A 22,404-nucleotide genomic window follows, 5' to 3' on the forward strand; every position below is an offset into this window, starting at 1 on the left:
CGCTTAAGCTTCACAGTCTGGATCAAAACCGACCCAGCCTTCGCCGCGCGCACGTTAAAAATTCAAAAGTGAACAAACGAAAAATCCAAGAAAACTCTCACCATCAGTAAATCGAACCAACGTACATCAAACTTCATATACACAATTTAAAATTAGTCCGGGTCGGAAGTGACCCGGCCTTCGTTAGTCGCACGTTAAAAATTCAAAGGTAAATAACGAAAAATCTAAGAAAACTCTCACCAACAGTAAATCGAACCAACGTACCTCAAACTTCACATACACAATTTAAAATTACTCCGGGTCGGAAGTGACCCAGCCTTCGGTACGGATACGTTAAAAATTCAAATAAAAAAATCGAAGAAACTCTCGTCAACAGTAAATCGAACCAACGTACCTCAAACTTCACATACACAATTTAAAATTACTCCGGATCAAAAGTGACCCGGCCTTCGCTACGCGCACGTTAAAAATTCAAATAGAAAAATCGAAGAATCTCTCGTCAACAATAAATCGAACGCACAGCAAAGTATCTTAAATCGCACATAATCTAATGTAGCCCCGGGTCGACTTTGACCCGGCCGTCGCGCGAGAAAGTTCTCAAGCATGGAGAGATTAGCGAACAGAGGATCTGAATAACGGCAACGGGAACAATGGTCAAGCGCAAGAAAGACGAAGTTAACTCCGGTCGGTGCGGGGGTTAATTAAAACCCGTCCCAAGGCCGGGGATCGTCGAAAGAGAAAGAAAATCCGCTTCATTGTCCCGGGGCTCTCGGCCCGGCGAGTCCTGAAGGGTAAGGCGACTGTTGCGAAGTTCCAGCCGTCAGACGGAGCGTAGTTTCTTTCACTTTCGCCGGGGGCTGACGAAAGGGCCGGCCCCTCTTAAAGGTTTCACGCGGCGGGCGTTAATCCCCGTTTTCTTGAGGCTTTCGCGAGCGACCGACGCCTGACGGCGGGAAAATTACGTGATCTCGTTTGGAAATATTCAGCACCGCGCTTAATTAAAACCGCGCGGCACGGGACCTTGGGAACGCGCGCGAAAATACGGTATGAAAGGGACCGATTCGCTCGCGCGCCCTACGATTCGGGTGAAATGGAACTGTTAACACGGCGGAACGATCAAAGCATTGGGACTTCATTCTGAAAAACAATGACAAACTGTTTCTCAGTCGACAAAGATGGCGCGGAATGAATATTCTGAAATAATCGCATTACGATATTGCAAACATCGCAATGATTCAATGGATAAAAATTAACACTAAAACTACGGATTTGACTTTTGAAAATTCCTTTATAACTCTGAGACTATCTATAGCCTTCAACTGATTTACAATTTAGTTTGTCTGTTGGTAAATTAATTTCTTTAATAAATTCTCAGGGGAACATCTATCTCTAATATATGCAAACCGAAGAATCAGGGATTTCGACTCATTGACAGTTTTAGTAAATTCAGACACTCCATGTTTTAACACTAGAACCACCGTGCCAGTCGCAATGGCTGGTTTTAACGTTTTTATTTCGTAATTATTGATATCTTGAAGCATTGAATATTCGAAATGATCTTGAAGATAATCTATGCAATTACCCTCATATTTTCAAAAAACTTTTCGCTCGTATATATTTACATATACTACATGTTTGTTAAAAATACATATTCACAATTCCTTCCTACAATTCCTTCGATAGCTATTTCACCCATACACGAACTAAAACACAAATTCCTCCGCCCAGAATGAAAGCCACGAACGCTCCTTTCGAGACTTTCAAATCAGCGGGAACGGTTGCTTAAACAGCCCCCGGATTCCTCTATACTTCTAGTTACATTGATTTCTTTCACTCGCGGAGGGAACAAGCGTGCCCAAGCTCCAACGCGGATTACTTTAATGAAAGCATCGCGCGGTATCGCGCGAAGGAATGGTGAAAAGATCCGAGCAGCTTCTACGGGGGAGAAGAGGGAACCGGGGGAAGAGCAGGGAAGAAAATTGAAGTATCCCGGCGGGGAGAAGTTCGACGCGAAATTACGCGCGCACAAAGAAAACTATCCGGCCGCCCGTGTATCCGGAATCGAAAAGACCGAAACGAGTGGCTCGCCGTGGCCATCTGCGCGGGCGAACGGAAGTTGTTTGGGTCGCTCGCCGCTAATAAAAACGGGGACGAACGAGAGGAACGTCCGACGGGCTTTCGTCGGATCTAAGAGGTTTAACCCTTTGCGGACGAAGATTGTTTTCGGTAGACAGAACCTGTCGCAGATTCTGCTGAATTGAAAAAAATTAAAATTAATTAATTTAATTAAATCATAAAGAATAAGGAAACTGTGCACCGATTTCTTGCTGTTCGAATAGTTAAATCATTTGGAACTTGGTATTCCAAACGTGGAAGTTTTCGACATTCGTTCGCAAAGGGTTAATTGAAATGCGAGGATGAGCAATTCGTTACGGAGTATATTTAGCGACAATATTATGTCCTCGGAGTTTCGATGGTTAATTGACTTAGACGTGCGGGAGAAAGTTGATAGATAATATGGGAAGCTACTGGTAAGTAATACTAACGATAATGAAATAGTATATGAAATTTATTATAATATTATTTATAATCAGTACAAGATTATTAACCCTTTGCGGACGGAGATTCTATAAAATATACGAAACCTTAAGTAGATGAAGCTGAATTACTAGTTAATTGTTTAATTAATATAAAAAAAGGAAACTAAGTATAGAAATATACTAAGTATAGAATAATGAACGTACTGTGAATCGTTACTTGTTTCATATGAAATTCCAAGTAATTAATGATTTCATATTTATTGTAGATCATTCCCTTTTAGTAGGAACTAGGGATGAATGGAGCAAGTTTTAAATATTGCAAACTTTGTAACTGACATTGTTCAATTTTCTTTACTGATTAAATTAGAAATATTTTATTGCAATTAAATTTGTAGAAGGTAGTAATTTGGACTGATTAGAAGAAGAAATTATCGATCGCGCGTCACAAGGCGAAAGATTAAACGTAACCTTCTACCGAGGGATTCGTTCCACCAAGGAGGAATAAGTCAGTCCGCATCAATAAAAAGGTTGAAGGGTGGACAAGGTATAAATATTCTATCGAACGCCGATCGAAGTTAATTGAGACATCGCGGAACATGATACCCTAGAAGAAGGAGAAGAAGAAGAAGCGGCAGAAGATAATGCTCGCGAAGATTCAGGAACTTGTTAGCGAGGCCGCGTTCAATTTTCAACTTTTTCGACCGCTAATTAATGCACCAGTCGACCGAGAAGAAGAGTTCACGGAGGAAAGCGAAGACTGAACTCTCAACCGTCGATTAATCATTTCTAATCGAACAGAAGACACATTAGAACCTCACGGTAATCGCTTTATTAACCCTTAGCAGTCCTATGTCGAGTCTGAGTCGACATATTTTATTGCAACCTCTACCTGTTTTAACAATTTTTTCTATATTTATTTATAGCATCACAATTGTATTTAAAGGTAACATGATTGAAGTTTGAATTATTGAAGCTTCAGTCACTGAAATTTCAGTCGTTGGAATGTGAATTACTAAAATTCGAATTATTGAAGTTTCAGTCATTTAAATTTCAGTCGTTGGAATGTGAATTACTGAAATTCGAATTACTGAAGTTTGAATTACTGACGGTTGAATCGTTGGAATGTGAATTGCTGGAATTCGAATTGTTGGGATTGCAATGATTGAAATTCGAATTATTGAAGTTCGAATTACTGACGGTTGAATCGTTGGAATGTGAATTACTGAAATTCGAATTACTGAAGTTTCAGTCATTGAAATTTCAGTCGTTGGAATGTGAATTATTGAAATTCGAATTACTGAAGTTTCAGTCATTGAAATTTCAGTCGTCGGGATGTGAATTACTGAAATTCGAATTACTGAAGTTTGAATTACTGACGTTTGAATCTTTGAAATGCGAATTACTGAAATTCGAATTACTGAAGCTCGAATTACTGAAGTCTGAATTTTTTCCATATTTATTTGTAGTATCACAGTTGTATTTAAAGGTAACACTTCAACGACTCCTAAATATTCTTGAATAAATAAATGCGTCACATTAAGCTGTAATCGAACGAACCAATCTCCGTGAACCTCAAAGTGAGAAACCAAGAGCACTCCGGACCGCAACGTGTTAAACAAACTACAACAATCTACACAAAACGAGCAACCAAATCGCGACAGGAATGAAAAACAATTATTCACCTATTAAACCCAACATCCTCGAGTCCCACGAATCAAACCCAGAATTACAGAACCCTCATCATCCTTCAACAACCAATTACCAAGGCAAAGCCAGCGAAAAAATCGCCAAAGAAACAAACAATTCGAGCAGCTAGCAAAAAGCTTCTCTCCTTTACCCGCTCTCGGAAACCGAGGAGCAACATTCCAAAGAAACGAGAAACTCGTGAAACAAAGAACAAGACAAACAACCGATCTACACAAGCAAACAAAATTCGGCGTCTTCCAGCAACGGGGAACAAGAAAAGGATGCAAAGGAGGGCCAACGATGGCTATCGAACAAGGATCGACTTAATTAAAACATCATGGAAGGAGGATACCGGGGGACCGCGGCGGAAAAGGAGGAGGAGGAGGAGGAAGAGCGAGGTTAACAGCGGAGGAGGGGAGAGGAAGCCGCGGCGGCGGGCAAGCGACCGGATGACGGGGTCCGGGGTCACGGATGGGCGGCGGCAGGACTGGTTTCGGACCAGTCAAGAGAAGAAGAGGAGCCCTGTGCTCTCTGCTCTATCTGTCCGGGACTTTACGCGCCGCGTTCTACCGGGTGGGAAAGTTCGAACGGGCCCGGGACCGCCGTGAGAAGATCGAGCATCGCGGAGAGGAATCCTCGCGGAGATCATCGTCCTTGCCGTCTTCCACTGGCTCCTCCGTCTTGCAACCTTGCATGATTCATCTCTGCTTTGTGCAGCGTCTTTGGAATCCTCGGTTTTAGAGTCTTGTCTTGGATGAGATGTAGAAATGTAGTGGAAAAGGGATTTCGCTGGAAGTTGTTGCTGGGAACTTGAGCAATTTCTGAGATTGGGTGATGGGTTTTGGGTTGTGGGATTTATTTGATTGATGTGTGGAGGTAATTTTTAGTGGCTGATTGACTTGAGATTAAGGAGATTGACACTTTGAACTCTGTAGGCTCCAATATTGCGGCAGTTGTAATATTGAATATTTTAATGAATCGAAGGAACTACCCTAAAATGATTTTAACACTAGAACTACCGTTTCGATTTTTTTGTTTAGCAATTATTGATATCTTCGAAGCATTGAATATTCGAAGTGATTTTGAAAATAAATAGTTTCACTAGAGTACTGTAATGAATGTCTGATGAAACTGAAAATAATCTATTGTTACAATTTTTATAGGAATTGTATATTAATCGTATTAAATTATTCGATTTTCCACACATCCGAATTTTGTACTGAGATGGAAAATAAAAGATCGAAGAAATGTTATGACATTTCTCATTTTCGCTAGGAATATTATAAAAATTAGTTGCTGATAGATTACGAAACAACCTGGAGAGCAAAGGGTTAATAATTTCTCAGAGAAGCATTTGTTACCCTTTTAACGCGTTGGATGTCATAGAGGTCACCGATGACTTCCAACCGAATAGAATTACAATAGTTCAATTGAACGATGATTATTTGAAACTATTGCTGTATGATTAATAATGCCACCTAACGCGGTGCCATTCTTTCCGAACTTCCTTTTTTCCGCCTTTTTCTTTACCCTTGTTTTCCTTGTTCCTCTTCCTCGTTTTTCTCCTTTAAAATTAGTTGCTGATAGATTACAGAACAAGCTGGAGTGCTAAGGGTTAACCTCTTAAGCACGACGCGCCACTATAGTGGCTTTCGCGGATGTCATCTTTCTGAACGACACACCGCTATAGTCGCTTCCTCGCTAACAATAAATAAATAGTTTCATTACATTACATTTCAATCGTATCAAATGCTCAGTAGTTCTAGTGTTAATTAATGCGGAAACATGTACAAATTAAGAAGGAAAGTTATTTTATTTCAATACTCCACGTATTGATGCATCAAAGCTTAATATTATATATAAGACTGTAATTTTGCAAATCAAATCAAGTGGTGACAGTCACATCTCGAGTGCAAGGGTTAAGAATCGTCGATGGAAACTGGATATCACAGTTTTGTTGCAAAGATTGATTCGGTCGCAGGAGACTTCGACGAAGGTAAATTCAGCAGCTAACGTGTCAGAGGTAGAAGCGTTTTAGGGCGAGCTGCAAGACTTCGGCAAAGGAAAATTGATTCGAAGCATCCATCAGGCACACGTGCCGATACGTCGCCATAGGCGTTGGTCACTTATCAATTCTATTTATCGCGAGAACGGGCACACGCGTATCTGATAAACGTCCAAGGTTGCTTTTCTCGAGCTGGCTGCGAGATCAAACTTCATTTCTTCGTATTCAACATGAAACTACGTTCCTTCGATGATGATTTTATTACGGTGGAAACAGACCACGGGATTCTATTAATTCTCGGGCGTATTATTTCCCTCCGGAGGTTCGCATGACTTCGAAACAGCGAGAAAAGCCGCAGCTCACCGGCGACCGATCAATATTGGTCTAAGGTATCTCCTCCGTCAGCAAAATTGCACACTGGAGCTTCAGTCACGTTGGCCGCCGGTCTTCCGGCAGCGATTCGTCATTGCTAACGATTAGCTGTTACACGCGAACGCCCGCCGACTAACAGACTTCCAGATGAGTAACTTAATTTCGATGTTCCGTGACTAATCCGAATATTTCTCCTCGAATTTTAATCTCCTCCGCGCTCGTGTCGTCCGCAGTGGAACGATCTTTCTCCGCCTCTGCGACAAACTTAGCCCCGACTTGGACGTGGAACTAATTATAATTGCAAAACGCTTCTGAACATCTTGAAAGATAAAAATGTTCAACATTTTTCTGTACGTCGAAACTTGTTCTTGATCTCTTCTGTTTGTGATGATTAAGCAGATAAGACGCTTCTCTGACGATAGAACTACCGAGCAATTTAATGAAATTAATATGTAATCTATATAAAAATTCTAAGAATAGATTGTCTTCGGTTTCTGTAGATTCGTTATAGTATTCAAGTGAGACTATATTTTCAAGATCACTTCGAGTACTCGATGCTTTTAACACTAAAACTACCAGAGTCAAATGACACGCTTGATGTCTTCTTTTTGCAATTATTAGAAAGGTGACAGATGTTTCTCTGAGAAATTATTAAAGTCACTTAGCACTACGCAAATTGAATTGTAAATCAAAGTCTGAATTTTGCAATTATTCGAAAGGTGACAGATGTTTCTTTGAGAAATTATTAAAGTCACTTAGCACTACGCAAATTGAATTGCAAATCAATTAAAGTCTTCTTTTTGCAATTATTAGAAAGGTGACAAATGATCATCTAAGAAATTATTAAAGTTACTTAGCACTACGCAAATTGAATTGTAAATCAAAGTCTTCTTTTTGCAATTATTAGAAAGATGACAAATGTTTCTCTGAGAAATCATTAAAGTCATTTAGTACTATGCAAATTGAATTGGAAATCAATTAAAGTCTTCTTTTTGCAATTATTAGAAAGGTGCTCGATAGTTTTAGTGTTAAGATATCAATAATTGCCAAATGAGATAATCGAAACCAGTAATTCTAATTGCTACGGTATTTTCAGTGTCATCAAAGAAATTGATTTAGCACTGCGCAAATTGAATTGCAAATCGATTAAAGTCTCCTTTTTGCAATTATTCGAAAGATGACAAATGTTTCTCTGAGAAATTATTAAAGTCACTTAGCACTACGCAAATTGAATTGGAAATCAATTAAAGTCATGAACAGTTACACTCTTGGAGTTTCCATAGCGAAACTTTCAAAAGTCAATTGAAGTGCTCCATAGTTTTAGCGTTAAGATATCAATAATTGCCAAATGAAACAACTGAAACCACTAATTCCAACTGCCACGGTACTTTCACTCATCAAAGAAATTGATTTAGCAGTGCGCAGTCAGAATTCTAAGTCAATCGGAGTTTCCATCGAGACACTTCGAAAAGTCAATTTCAGTGATCGATGGTCCCAGTGTTAAAGGGGTTAATCGCGGGAATCAATCAGTTTCAAAGACACTCTTCGTTAGCCGGCGTGCGCATCGATCGATTTGTAACTGGCTCGCGTTATTGCGAGTCCTATCGCCGCTTCCCGTTCCATTTCTCAGCCCGCTCGCGGAGGATAGAAGAAAGCGTTCCGCTCTTCTAAATTAAATCTCATAATTCACCCCGGCGAGCGCGGGTTGCCCGGACGTGCAACTTCTCGCGCCCGGCCCGGGAGGATCGGCTCCACGGAAAAACCGAGATAAACCGTGAAAAATTATCCGCCGCTGCTGTAACTCAATGTCCCGGCGACTGCACGCGAACCTCCTCGATCCGAAGGACACACGGGCGCACGTTCCCCTTCAATTCCGAAGCGTCCCGTTCCCGGCGAGGCTTTCTTGCTCCGCCGGGGCAAGAAGCTCGGATGAAAGTGTCAGCCACCGGCGAGTATTTATGGTAATTCCCACCCTCGAGAAACAAGGGACGAAATTACTTCGATGATCGAGGAACTCGTTAGACATTTCTTTGCTCGCTTCAACAGTTTGACTGCTGCGTCACTCGAATTCGGGTAGATCATCGATCGTTCCAAATCATTTTGCTTCGGCTTCAATTTCTCACGAGACGCGTTGAAGGTATAAAATAACATGTTTCTCTGAGATCGAAGAACTCGATTTAGCGATACCTGAATTAAATAACAATTATCTCGATAGGTATATTCGAGTTTATAGAGAAATTTCTGAAAGTCTTTTAGTCTATCGTTTAATTGCTAATCCTACGTTCGTGTAACATTTCAACACAAATCGAAAGTAAAATTTACAAAATCGAATTCCTTATCCTCTTCCGTAAGTTTGAAATTTTCGACGCTTAAAAGTGTATCGATATAATCACCGACGCTCGCGTTTGGCAGCTGAAATTTAGCCGTTCGATGCGTTAACAATGAATTTTCTCGGTGCGTATCGAGGGAACCGAATTTTCTTAGATGTAATGAATGCAGAAGTGACAGTGGTGCAGTTGTTACGAAGAATCTTGACTTTTCGGTTTCCGTTCTATTAAGAGAACTTCCGCTTGCATGAGAGTTTCAGTGAGTGTTTATTTGGCATCTTTCCAATGAATTCTCCATTGTAGAGGCGTGTATCCGAAACAATTCGAGTAAAGAGCAACTCCGTCTCGATCGTGGATCTACCGATCGCCGGTCTGAATGACCGCCGCGCGTTCGTCGCGTCGAAGGGAACGAGAGAAGAGGAAAATGGCGGCGGCGAGGCGGCGGCGAATGTTGAACGCGGACGAAACGAGACGCGCAGTCAGATCGCCGGGGATAATAAAGCTGAAATACGGTCGGACAGCGAACAGGACACCTAACCGACGCACTAACTATGCTCTTAGGAGATTTGCATTAATTTCCACCGATAATGCGATCAGACTGTAAGCCGCCGACAGCTCTCCGCCGCGAGTCGGGGGGCTGTTTACCCGCGGGAAAAGAGTGGCTCGAGTTACTAATTCCTGGGCAAAGAAAACTGGCCTGAGCGGGATCGATCGGGAATGGATGGACCGGCCGATTTGTCGGAGTGTCGACTTCCCGGCCGTCCCATCGGCCGCTAACTGCTCCGCCGATTATAAATAATTGCCGGTATCCGCGGGCACGGTCCAGCCCACGACTGGATTGTTTCGGGAAGTCTCTCGCCTGCCAGCAGATTGCGAAGCTTGTTTTTAGTAGTAATTTCGTAAACTGTTCCGTAGAATCCGTGTAGAATTCAGAGTTCCCAGTAGGACTTTCTATTGTAGATTGATCGATGTCGGATTTTTTTATAGACATAAGTTAAATTTGGTATATGCGACTGAAAGATTCTGAATAGATGGAATGGAGGAATTGAAAGTGTATATGGATGGAAATTAACCCTTAGCACTCTAGATGGTTTTGTAATCTATCAGCAACTGCAACTGATTTTTATGGTATCCAGCGAAAATGAAAAATGCTACATTTCTTAGATCTTTTATTTTCCTTAGTGCAGAATTTGGATCTGTGAAAAGTCTAATAATTGCAGGGTAGTTTCCTTAAAATTCATTGAAACATTTAATATTAGAACCGGTGCAATACTGGGGCCTACAGGGTTCAAAGGGTTAATTTCCGATTCTTTGATATTCCTCCGATTTTATTCGTCACTTCGGTCCGCCGTCCGTTACTCGAGTGAAATTTCGCCGGACGTTCGTCGGTTAAGTACTTCTAATTCGAGGCCATCGGAGTAAACCGAGATACCGACCGCACGGGATCGTTTGCCGGTGAATCATTGCTGTCCGCGATAATCAAGTCCGTAGTAACGAGTAAGTGAGAGTTCTCTCTTTGCTACCGTGTTATCTCCGTGCCGCGGATCTTTATGCAAATTTACGATACCGAGGGGCCAGTTGATGAAAACGGGAATTAGACGGAAGCTTACCAGCCCCATAAATATTTCTGTCGAGGGGCGTGGGGGGGCAGAAAAATATTTAACTTGGTTTTCAACCGTATTAAAATCTCTGCCTCGGCGAAGTACTGCCGGGAACGTTCGCCGCGGACGCATAAAGATCCACCGTTTCTCGTTATCTCTTCGCCGTTCGAGGTTTCCCCGGTATCTTCAGCTTTGCGTTTCGCGAATCTGAAATAATTGGGAGGGAAACGATCGTTTTCAACTAGCCGCTGCGAGAGCTCGGATTTTATAAGCCTCGGAACGAGCGGACGGCCAAAAATAAACAAGAATAGTCGCGAGTCGACTGGAAGCTGTCGCGAATTACATGTATAATTAGCATGTAGATTGCTTCCGGGAGTTTAATAGGATAAATAAATTAACGAAGTTCGAAGTGTTGCTTGCTGCATCGAGAAATTCGCAGAGCAACCCCTTATGACGTGTCAGACTGGTGAAGATTTTAAAGAGAATCTAACGAATGTTAACATTACTTAATTTTTGTGAATACAAATTGAATACTCTTCTGTTATGAATTATTATAGCTTAGAGTAAACATAGATGTAGAATATGTCTACAATTTTTGTCTTTTTCCAATGAATTTTTAACAAAGTAGGCGTGTCGATCATAGTTGAGAAATCGTAGGTGAAGGGGTTAATGAAACGAGCGAATTTTTTATTCAACGTTAGTCTCCTGTGAATTCGTTTCAGGAAATGTATAGTTTTCCCTCGATTTCGAAATGGCGACTGGTTTTCCCCGGGACCTCTCACCGCGGCGAATATGCAATTTTCGAGCTCGGTGCGTTCGCAGGATATTCGTAGGTTGGTAAAAGTGAAGAGCACGCTTCAGTTGCGAGCGCGCGCGGGCGCGCGCGAAAGAAACTCAACGAGCGTGCATTAATCTGCGATACAAATATTTAGCGCGTTCATCGCGCGGCGCGTAATATTTTGTGTAAATTTGTATTCTACAGTTCATACGATTCATCCTCGCGCGTGCTTCTACGCGTTTTAAAAGTCAATATAGATCGTACATTTCGGGACGCGGTTCCGCTGTTATTTGTACGCGTTTCCTGTTTGTTCCGCTTGCTCATTGGCGTGAAGCATTCATGAGGCATTAAAGCCGACTATAATATCGGAGACGCATTTGGACGAGAGCTTGAAAATGCAGCTGTTATTTAGAGTGCCCTATTCGACAATGGGACACTGAAATGTTGAGAAAAATGCGGAAACGGATTATGTAGCGTTGGAATGGGAAACGTAATTGGGAAAAGAAGGCGACGAGAAACTGACAACGAAAAAGGGTGAGAGAGAGTAGAACAGTGAGAAGGTGTAAAAGAGGAATACATATAATAAGTAAAAGATTCAGAGTAAAATAGACAAAGTGAGAGGTTAAAAGTTCAGAGAGAAATAGAAAGACAAAGTGAGAGGTTAAGAGAAGTTCAGAGAGAAATAGAAAGGTAGAGGCAATGGAAAAGAGAGAGTAGAACAGTGAGAAGGTATAGAAGAGAGGAATATATATAATAAGTAAAAGATTTAGAGTAGAATGGAAAGACAAAGTGAGAGGTTAAAAGTTCAGAGAGAAATAGAAAGGTAGAGGCAATAGAAAAGGGAGAGTAGAACAGTGAGAAGGTACAAAAGAGAGGAATATATATAATAAGTAAAAGATTCAGAGTAAAATAGAAAGACAAAGTGCGAGGTTAAAAGTTGAGAGAGAAATAGAAAGACAAAGTGAGAGGTTAAGAGAAGTTCAGAGAGAAATAGAAAGGTAGAGGCAACGGAAAAGGGAGAGTAGCAGAGCGAGAGGATACGAGAGAGACGGAGAAATATATAGAGTAAAAAAGTAAAATAGTGAGAGTCAGTTAGGGTAAGAAAGAAAAGACTTGGCAGAGAATGAGAGACACTGGAGTAGGGATAAAGGGGGAACGGAGAATAAGGAAAGAGGGAGCACGAGAGCGAGAGAAGAGGGTGAGGGGCGAAGGGGGCCGGGACCAGGGGTAAAGAAAAAAGAAATTATTATTCAGAGAAGCATCTTCATCAGAGTGTGCATAATGATTCCGCGTGGTTGTCGTGCCGCAGACCTTCTTCCGGGGTAGTCGGGCGGAGAGTGGTTAGCGTGTGCTCTCTTTTGTATGCACACAGATTCGAGTGCACGCGCGCGTGCGCGAGCGAGCGGGCCTCCGCCGCATCGCGGCCAACGACACGCGGAAACAACGGGAATACCCGACATGACAAATTACCCTCGAAAACTGCCGGCCGAAAGAGTCCGCCGAAACTATAGACACGCGGGAGGCACGGATGATGTATTAACGCGTCGGGACTTCCATGCTTCCCGGCGAAACGGAGACACCGGTTGCGCTGTCGACGCCGTTTCACCCTTATTGTTCTGTTCTTTGACGAATTAGGGGGGCTGGCTGCCGTGACGGCTGCGAAAATTTCAATCCCCTTTGCGTTCTCCTTGGACGCGGGAATTAGAATTCCGCGGGGATTCGAGTGAATTCCGCGAATCGGGAATGCAGATCTTCGAACGTTTATCGTCTTATTTTTTTCAATTCGGTTTGGACGATTGCTGTTTGTTTTGTGGTTCGTTCGTTGCACTTGTGGAGAAGGATGTTGAAATTGTTGGAAATTTAAGTATTCAGGTCTGTTCGACGGTCATTTTGAATTTGTCTTTTAAGAGGCTCTCGTCGTGTGTTAACGAGAGATCGCAGGAGGATTGTTGGGAAATTTCGTGGTGGAGTTGAGCTTGATACTGAAAGGAAAAATTCATTTTCTCTTTGTATCGCGAGTTCCGAACGCGCATACCGAACCGATGTGAGATAACGTTCAAACGGGACTTCGATCGAGCTGGAAGTTACATTCTGTTTTGCTTGAAACTATTCGCTGGGGTGGTATTTCAGTTGGCAACCAGTCGCGGTTCCTTAAACTAACAGCTTCTAACGTATGTGATTATAATTATCTGCTGTAATAACTATCATCGCACACACGGTATTGTTTTAATAGAGTAACATGTGGAGTAAGGTCTTTAACAATGAAATATTAAACAAAAATGGTACCAACACACCTCGAGGATTAAAATACTTTAAATCAGTTCCACGTGAAACAACACGAGTTTATAATGAGTTTTCGATAAAGATAGAACTCACCCCTGGAATATTTGAAAAATCACTCGATCAAACGAAGAAATCGAAGGAATTACATCGAGGCGCGTAACAATGGCGAGCGAGAACGTCTCGTCTGCACCAGGGTGGCGTAAACATTTCACCAAGCCCCGTTCGAGGGTGTATGGTCGATAATTATTATTCCGTGGACTGCGTTTCTTCGAACGACGAGGCGGCGACGCGAAATTCCGCTCGCCGTGCATTTGCATTTCCAACGCGAGGGGGTGGCCGGGCACCGATAAGGGGTTGGGGGTCGGCGGACGCGCGGAGAACAAAGAATCGCGGCCGCTTTCAAGTAAGACTTTTCGAGTAATGCTTCCGCGCGACCGCTTCGGGGAAAAAGAGCGGACTGCTGGTTTAATTAACCACGGATCCTCGAACGGTTAGGGACACGGCGGGGGGAAATGGCGGCGACTAGGACCACGAGGGAATTTCTGGAAATAATTATGGTAAAACTTCCTGTAAAACTTGAAATACGTTCGCCCAACATGAATATTTTACACGAAGCGCGAACTGCAGGAAGTTAAGATGAAATGAAAGGTTTCCTTTAAATGCAGTAGCAAACAGCTTGGTATTATACATTCTGCTGTTTGTGATGTGTTTTTAGTAATAAAAACACGAATGACGATATAATTGTGTGTATATTACGCTTCCGTTGCGAAGAGCGACAAGAGAGACTACCGGCCAGGTTGAGTACCACTGCCGTAAGACGTTTGACTATACTCTTTCGCTTCTCAATCGGAAAAAAAATAAGAAACGTAACATTTTTCAGCGCATTCTATAGGAAAACTGTCTGCTCTATCACGTGGAGTACTTAAATTTTCTCCAACACCTTCGATTTTTCCAGTAAATTGAAAAACATCAACAATATATAGCACATACCTACTGTCTCGTTCACATTGATCGTCATCTAAACCCATACGCTTATTCAAAACCAAATAATACTTAATATAACCTCGTTCAGAAGAGTCCAGGGAATAATTCTATACCAAAACCAATTACATAATTACAATTTTTCAAGCGCGAGACATCATTAAAGCCAACGATTCGTATAACTTAAAAATCAGTTTTCCCGAGAAACGAAAAACGTCGAAGTTTCACACTCGCGTTCGACGCACGTTCATCGAAGAACACTTTCGAATCTCCAGAATGTTGTAACGCACCCCACGCGAAATTACATCCGAAGTAAAATCGATAAAAATCACGAGGGAGAGGCGCACGTAACGCGGACAAAGAAAATCATTTACGAAAACACGCGGAGAGGGTTCTCTCGCGAGCATCGCCGAAAAGAAGCGTAAGCGAAAAAGGGTGCGTCGCCGGGGATCGAGGGGTGGTCGAGCCACGAGCCGCGGCGCAAAATCCATCGAAGGGGGTGGAAGGCTCTCCGGTTTTTGATCTCGCTGAGACGCGACTTTGATTCTCGGCCGGATAAAAAGGGTTGAAGGACCGACACGAGTGGTGTCGTTACTACCCGCTGCATCCCCCACGGAATTTAATTTCAAAAGGAGGCTGCGAGGGGCGGAGGCGAACGGCCAGAGTTCCTCGAAATATCTCCGAGTGGAAGTTCTCGAGCGAGACGCATTCACGAATCCGCGTTTAATTACTCCTCGATCGGGGAAAACCTCGCGACGCGATGTTTACAGACCGTTCGCGGCGAATTCGCGGGGAACGGCTGCGTCCTCGCGACTATACGCGGAACTGCGTGCGGTATTTGCGCGTTGGAAACCAACCCTTCAGTGTGCAATAATTAATTCGTGAAAATTTTCGAATTTGAATGATGAACGTCTGCATTATTTCATTAACGACAGTGTATGTAGCATCGTTTTTTAACCCTTTGCACTCGAGAGGTGACTCTCAGTCGCTTGATTCGATGCAGCAAAAATATGAAGCTGAATATTTAGTATTTTATATTAAACTTCGTATAGCTGTGAAATATTTAAAATAGCTTTGTTGCTTAATTTATCTGTGAATCATCGATCTCGTCGGAAAATGTTGAATCTTCCTAGTGAACTTTCGAGTGCAAAGGGTTAATACCTTCATTCACGATGTTCGTCCTTTAACATTGAGTTGAAAATACCTTGGAAAGATTGTAGACACGTATTAACTTTATACAATTGCGCCGTTACAAGCGATTAGTATTAACAAGCGTCGGTTTTCAATTATCTTGTTCGAAAATAATGATATTAATCCCCCGGCTCGTCGCGGTAAATCGTACACGCGTCGAAGACACCGAAGCTGTCCGTGCCGGCGTCGGCCAGCGAGAATTCAAGTTTTTCCAGTTCGCGTTACGTCACGAGCCGGCCGATCTCCGGGCAGAAACGAAGTTTACACTTGACTTGCAAATCGCCGGTACGATTTTCCACTTCGATAGGGAACTGTGTCGAGCGGAGGCGCCTCGAGTCCTCCGCGAATAATTGACGGGATATCGTGTAATACGAAAACACGATCTCTGTCCGTCGGTTTCGCCCGCAATTACCGCGATTACTGCGACAAACTGCGTTTAGCGCAGCCGAAGGAATAATTGTACAACGTTTCAACAGTAATGGAACGTAAACTGCTCCGCGGCTTTCATCGTGTTCTTTATTCCGCCTCTGCGTTTCGAATCTGCACTTGAACACTTGTTAACTCGATTTCAATATTCTAATTTCCATGAAACAATATACAGGGTGTTCCGAATCAAAGCACTCAGAACATTCTATACAAGTACTATAAAACCACGTAATTTCTTTCTACATTTAACCCTTTGCACTCGAGAAGTGACTCTCAGTCACCGTTTCATTCGATATAAAAAATTACAAAGTGTCATATATAATATTAAATTTCGTATAATGCATCAATATGCGAAATACCTATATAAAACAGCTGTTTCTTAATTTACGTATGTTTTCTCACTAGTTCGTTTCAAATAATGTCTACGTCTTATAGGAAAGTGCCGAATGGTTTCTAGTGAAAAGCTTCTGAGTGCAAAGGGTTAATCTTATGTGATTTAACCCTTCAACCCGGACGAATGTCGACATTCCGGCGAGACGGAAATTTCATATTTGGAAGAATAAACGCAAACAAATGATTTAATTACTCGAAAGTAAGAGATCACTTAGTTTCCTTTTTCTCTATTAATTAAGCAATTGATGTATAATTTAGCTTCATCTATTGGTTTTCTACATTTCAAAGAATCTTCATTTACAAATTATTAATTGGTTAACTCCAATTTGAGGGCATTGCGAGCAATCGACGTACGATTTCTCTAGCGTTTAACAGGCGTGTAAGAAAATGAAATGTTTTCTACGAGGAACCATCATAATTACACGATCACGTGCCGACGTCACGGCTGAAGGAAAGTCGAGCAGAGACGCGGAACCGTCCAAAAGACTTAACGAAGTGGACGCTCGGGTAAAAGAGCATCAATCTTACGGTCGGAAAGCTGACTTGGCTCGAGTGTCTCGAGAGTGGTCGCGAGAACGGAAGGAGCTTCTTCGTCAGCGAATGGCTGCTGAAGAATTAGCGTCCTATTAATGGGACACGCTACAGTTTCAGAGAAAATTTTAACGATACCCCGGACATCTCTGCAGCTAGACAGCAGGAGACAGTGTGTCCGGATATTCATGATCTTCCAAGAAACAAGTATCGCGTCGTTCCGAGAAAACAGAATCTGCGAATGTACTTTTCCAGCTTCGACGACGCAGTTCCCTTCATTGAGTCTTTAGCAATCGATACAAAATTATCATATCGCATTTAAATCGCGTTTCATCTGAATTTTGTACGTTTCAAAGAATCTCTGCCAAAGGGTTAATATGTTTACACTCACTTTCTACTTTATTTCAATTATTCAACCGATCTTACGCTCTAAAGACATCTACACACAGAACATTAAGATTAATCAAAATCCAGCATCGTTACAATCACCATTCCAGATGAACCGAATTTCTTCGATCTCCACCGAACACGAATGACAAATGCATTCCGATCAAAGTAAACTTCCCCGAGAAACGAAGCGTTCGCAGACTTCCGTTCTTCGCATTCGACTTACTTTTTCATAAGCAATCAGACTCCTCCCGGCCGAGCGCCGGATTACCGGGACACCCTGTACAGCGCCGCGGTGATCCAGGATCCCGAGGGGTGAATAGAAACGATCTTGTTTACCCTACCCCCTGTTCCTCGCCTCGAAGCAACATGGCTACTAGATTTTTCTACAGCTTTATGCCTCCCCTCGCTCCCAACATTTCATTCTGCTCTATTTCTCAATCTAATTCTTCCTCTTTTCTCTTCTATGTTTCCCCTTTCATTTTTCATTCCTCCCCGCGTTTTCCACTCCACTTTCCCTCCGCTTCTCTCGCTCGCTTTTTTCTTCGTTCACCTTTCCACTCGCTTCTCCAGTCTCGATTCTCCTTTCTCCTCCTCTCCTTATTCAGTCGCCCTTCCCCTAACTTTTGCCCCCACTTGCCCTCGTTCTCCTTTCCCCCCTTATTCACTTAAACTTGTTTTAATTCATATTGCGTATAAAATTAGTAAAAAGCACTTACAATTCACTCAAATGAACACAAATAATTTTCTATGATCCTTTACAGTGGTTTGCTATACAAAGCGCGTGAATTTCCTTTTCACAAATAATCTCAATAAACATAACAAAAAAGTCTTAGCAACTTTGGCAAAACACGAGAACAGCGCTACAGCGAAACGGTTAAAACCGGAAATCGAAGACGCGCGTTTTCCGGTTCGGTTCGATCGCGTCCCTTTGATTCGAGTCGAATCGACGCTCCCGTAACGGGAGCGGTTGGAAAAAAAGCGCCGACGGGCGAAGAGGAGGAAAAAGGAACGAGAGGAGCGGGACGCGCGTGAACAGCGAATTAATACGTTTCATACGGGTTATTTCATCTCGGACGGCGCGCGTCGTCGATTGATACCGAGCGTCGATCCCGTTCCCCGCCGGCTAAAAGGCGGCGGCGATTCAATTGCGCCGGTTGAATCGATCGTTACCCTAAATCAATCGAGGAATTTCCATCCCTTTGCTTAATCCCCGCCGGCCGTGATTACTCGACGTTCCCGTCGTCTTTGTCGCGACGATCTTCGTCGCGAGTGGCAGACAATTGGAGGCGATTTGCGAAACGTTAATGCGCTTTAAGGGATAAGATTTCAGAAAACTCTTTCAACGCGGAGGGGAGATAAATTTTCACCGGTCGTTCGTGCTCCTCGACGAATCTCGGATGACCATTACGCGAAGTTTGTTTTATTACCATCGGCGAGCCTGATGTTAAACGGTTCGACGTGTGTCTAGATTACGGGCGACGGTAACGGGACCACGGGACTTTATGCAAAGTCACATTTTTACGAGGTAACCCGATGAAACCGACGTTCAACGTGATTCCGTTTTACTCGCGAATGGTTTTGTTGTACTGAGACAGAATGGAACGGTGTTTAATAGGAATAAATGTTTGATTCTTTAATAGATGGTATTAACGTAGTTTCTGGACGACGAAGGGAATTTCCCGGGAGAAATGTGAATGATACGAGAATTGAAACGTTCAACGGTGAATATAAAAATACGGTGAAACAACTGTGGATTCTTGCAATATCGAACTCTTGAACTTCTTGAAGCTATTTTTACGTCAATCACGCGAGGTCTGTTAAACAATTCTTTCTCTTCAAAATAATCATTCTTCATGGGTATTACTGAGTCGTTCAGAAGTCAATGTGGTTCCAGAAATCAAAAATCCAGGAAATTAACGTTTTTGAATACATTGCCTCTGAAGCGATTATACAATTTGGAAGCTATAAACGAAGAAAAATCCTTAAATAACCAAGAATATTTATACATTAGAATTTACTGAACCGATAAAATATCAAAAAATCGACTTAACCGCACAAGGAACTCAATTACTAATCAACCAGCGACGAAGTTTCCGGTTCGTAATATAAATCTTCTTTAACACTATTTCTACAGAAGGTGTCAAAAGACACCTTTCGAAATTTTAACTTACAATTATTTTCTCAGTTTAACATTAGAGCTACGTATCGATTGCTTAGATAACTGTAAAAAGGAAACTACATACTAACCTCCATCTGTTTCACTAATCAAATCATTCGTTCGCAATTTAGTCTTCCAAACATGAACATCTAATCTCCAAAATGTCGACGTTCGTCCGCAAAGGTTAAAATCCACGAAAATCCATAACCCGTGAAAAGTCCCACAGCTAGGGACCGTATGAAACATGCGACGAAAAAAGAGAGCTCGCTTTCACTCACCTCGAAGTATCTGGTAGAGGAAGACCTTGATGTGGTCGGGGCTGAGATGTTGCGGGCTGACGATGATCTTGTGGAGATCGCTCTGCAGCAGCTCTGTGATCACGTATCTGTTCGAGTGGCTCGTTAAGGAATTTATGGATTGTTATTAACCGAGTTAGAAGGGAATCGGTTTTTCTTGGGACGCCTGTAATTACCATGCCCGCGCTGATTCTCTCCCTCCTCTGCGCCGATAAGCCGCGTATAAAACGGAACTAACGAATATTAACGCCCATTAACCGGCGAATAAAACGGGACCGTGGCTAATTGCTGCCGCGCGTGTCAATTCGAAGCCCGGTTCCCCTCTTTCGACGGAGAGGACTGGTTCACTTCGTCTCTCGCTCGCGCCATCTTCTTCTTGTCCTCTCGCTCGCCGGGCAATCGAGGAAACGCGGGCACGTCCCGGCACGAGCCTGTCCCGTAACTCTTTCGCCAACGATATCTGCGCGGACCGTTTAGACACCGGGGACATCGGGAAACTGACGTCGGAACTGGTTCCCGAGCGATTCGAAGCTTGGAACGCTTTGGCGATCGAACTACTCGAAAACGTCGCAAGTTTGCTTGTTGATTTTGTGTTGTTTGAGTTTGATGTCTGGGTGCTCGGTGCTCTGGATTTGGCAATGCACGATAATTGATTAACCACGATAGTTGATTAACCACGATATTAAGCACGATAACTAATCGTACATAGTTGTCTATTTATTTAGATTTAATAGATAATTGATTAACCACGATATTAAGCACGATAAGTAATTGTACATAGTTGTCTATTTATTTATTTTTGTCAATGTATTTAACTTATTTATTTATTTATTTTACCACACGTGGTACACGTGGTACACGTGGCACGCGTTGACAAACGTCTAACAGAGATCCTCGTATCCTTTCAGGAGCGGTCGTGTTGTGACAGCATCGAGTGGCCCATGGGACGGGGCTAATCGCGTACGGAATCGAATCGCGATAACGTCAATCGAAATCGTCGGGTTGCCGCGCGATCGATCGGGAGCGTCCCGCGGGAACGGGAGCACACCTTCGCCCCGGCCAGGCGACTTAATGGATTCCTTTCGTCGGCCTCGGCGGAAGTTAATCCGCCGAAATGACGCGGGAACAGGAAGGAGGCCGAGGGAGGAAGAAGTGAAACGCACCAGCGCGCCAATCGGTGAGTAATCCGAACAGCATATTCGACCAGAACGTGCAATTACGAGGGAAAGATGAAAATTGAAGGTGGAAGAAAGTAGTATATTATATGTGAGACGTTTATTTTGAAAGTGGGTTAATTCTATTCTTCAAAAAGTCAAGTTAACCCATTGCACTCCAGAAGTTTTTCACCGGAAATATTAAATATTTTCAATATTTTAGATTGAATTGAGAAATCTCACATGCACTGAGGAAGAGAACTATTTTCTTTCAATATTTCGTACATTGACGCATTGTACAAAGTTTATTATTAATATCAAAGTTTACAGTTTTGCTGTGTCAAATCATTCGGTGACTCAGGGGCGCCTATGGAGTGCAAAGGGTTAATCGTTAGAAATATTATGTATGAGCCGTTTATTTTGAAAGTGGTTTAAGTCAGTTCTTCAAAAATATCAAGTTAATCATTAGAAATATTATATATGAGCCGTTTATTTTGAAAGTAGGTTAATTATATTCTTCAAAAATATCAAGTTAATCGTTAGAATACTTACAATTCTACATAATCTTTTTATTCTTTAACCCTTAGCACTCCACATAGTTCTGCGATATGTCAGCGACTCCTACCAATTTGAATTGATTCTATTTCTTTATCGGCAAATAGATTTGCGTTGGTTTGCCACAAGTATAAGAGCCAATTAGAACGATAAGAGATTATAATTCTCTCGACTCGATCCACAATGCAAGAATACACGGGAGATGGTATTGTGATCAACGGAGAAACGTCTTTAATATTTTTCCTCGCTGATACAACAATCTAGAACAATTCCGACGGCGCCGTGACGAAAGTGGCCGGACTTAATAAACCGGGGAAGGGTAATTTACGGCGCTCGGCGGGGTTGAAAGTTCCCCGGGAACGAGGCCGACACAATGGCGGGCCGTTCGCTTCCGGGATTCGCCTTTTGTTGACGAAAACGGCGAACAGGGATTCTTGGTTCCGACGGATTATTCGCCGAATTACGGGCCTATTAATTGCCCTTCTTTCAACAACCCCCCCTTCCAAAGAGGACCTCTTTGCTCGGCGAATTGCACTTTCGTTTGTCGAAACTTTCTGTCTCCGGAGAAAGGCGTTTTATAACGATCACAATGTCGAAAGAGATTCTCCGGGAGAATCGCTGCGAGGCGAATCCTTTTGTAAGAATTAATTAATTTAAAAGAAACATCCTCTTATAAAAATACAATCCTTAGATCTTTGTTCTGCAATTGTGCGGACAAATTACTTCTCTTCCTATGA

The 22,404-nt window shown here is 42.6% G+C and overlaps 1 protein-coding gene across 1 annotated transcript in view; it reads right to left on the reverse strand.

Annotated features, from left to right (window-relative positions):
* nmo (serine/threonine-protein kinase nemo) overlaps nt 1–22,404 on the reverse strand; it is a 258,417-nt gene that overhangs the window by 41,578 nt on the left and 194,435 nt on the right. The window contains 1 exon segment of the mRNA XM_076372222.1: nt 19,941–20,047. Coding sequence (XP_076228337.1) covers nt 19,941–20,047 — 107 coding nt within the window.

This window comes from Nomia melanderi, chromosome 11, assembly GCF_051020985.1.
Source record: "Nomia melanderi isolate GNS246 chromosome 11, iyNomMela1, whole genome shotgun sequence".
In the NCBI taxonomy this organism is placed as follows: domain Eukaryota; kingdom Metazoa; phylum Arthropoda; class Insecta; order Hymenoptera; family Halictidae; genus Nomia; species Nomia melanderi.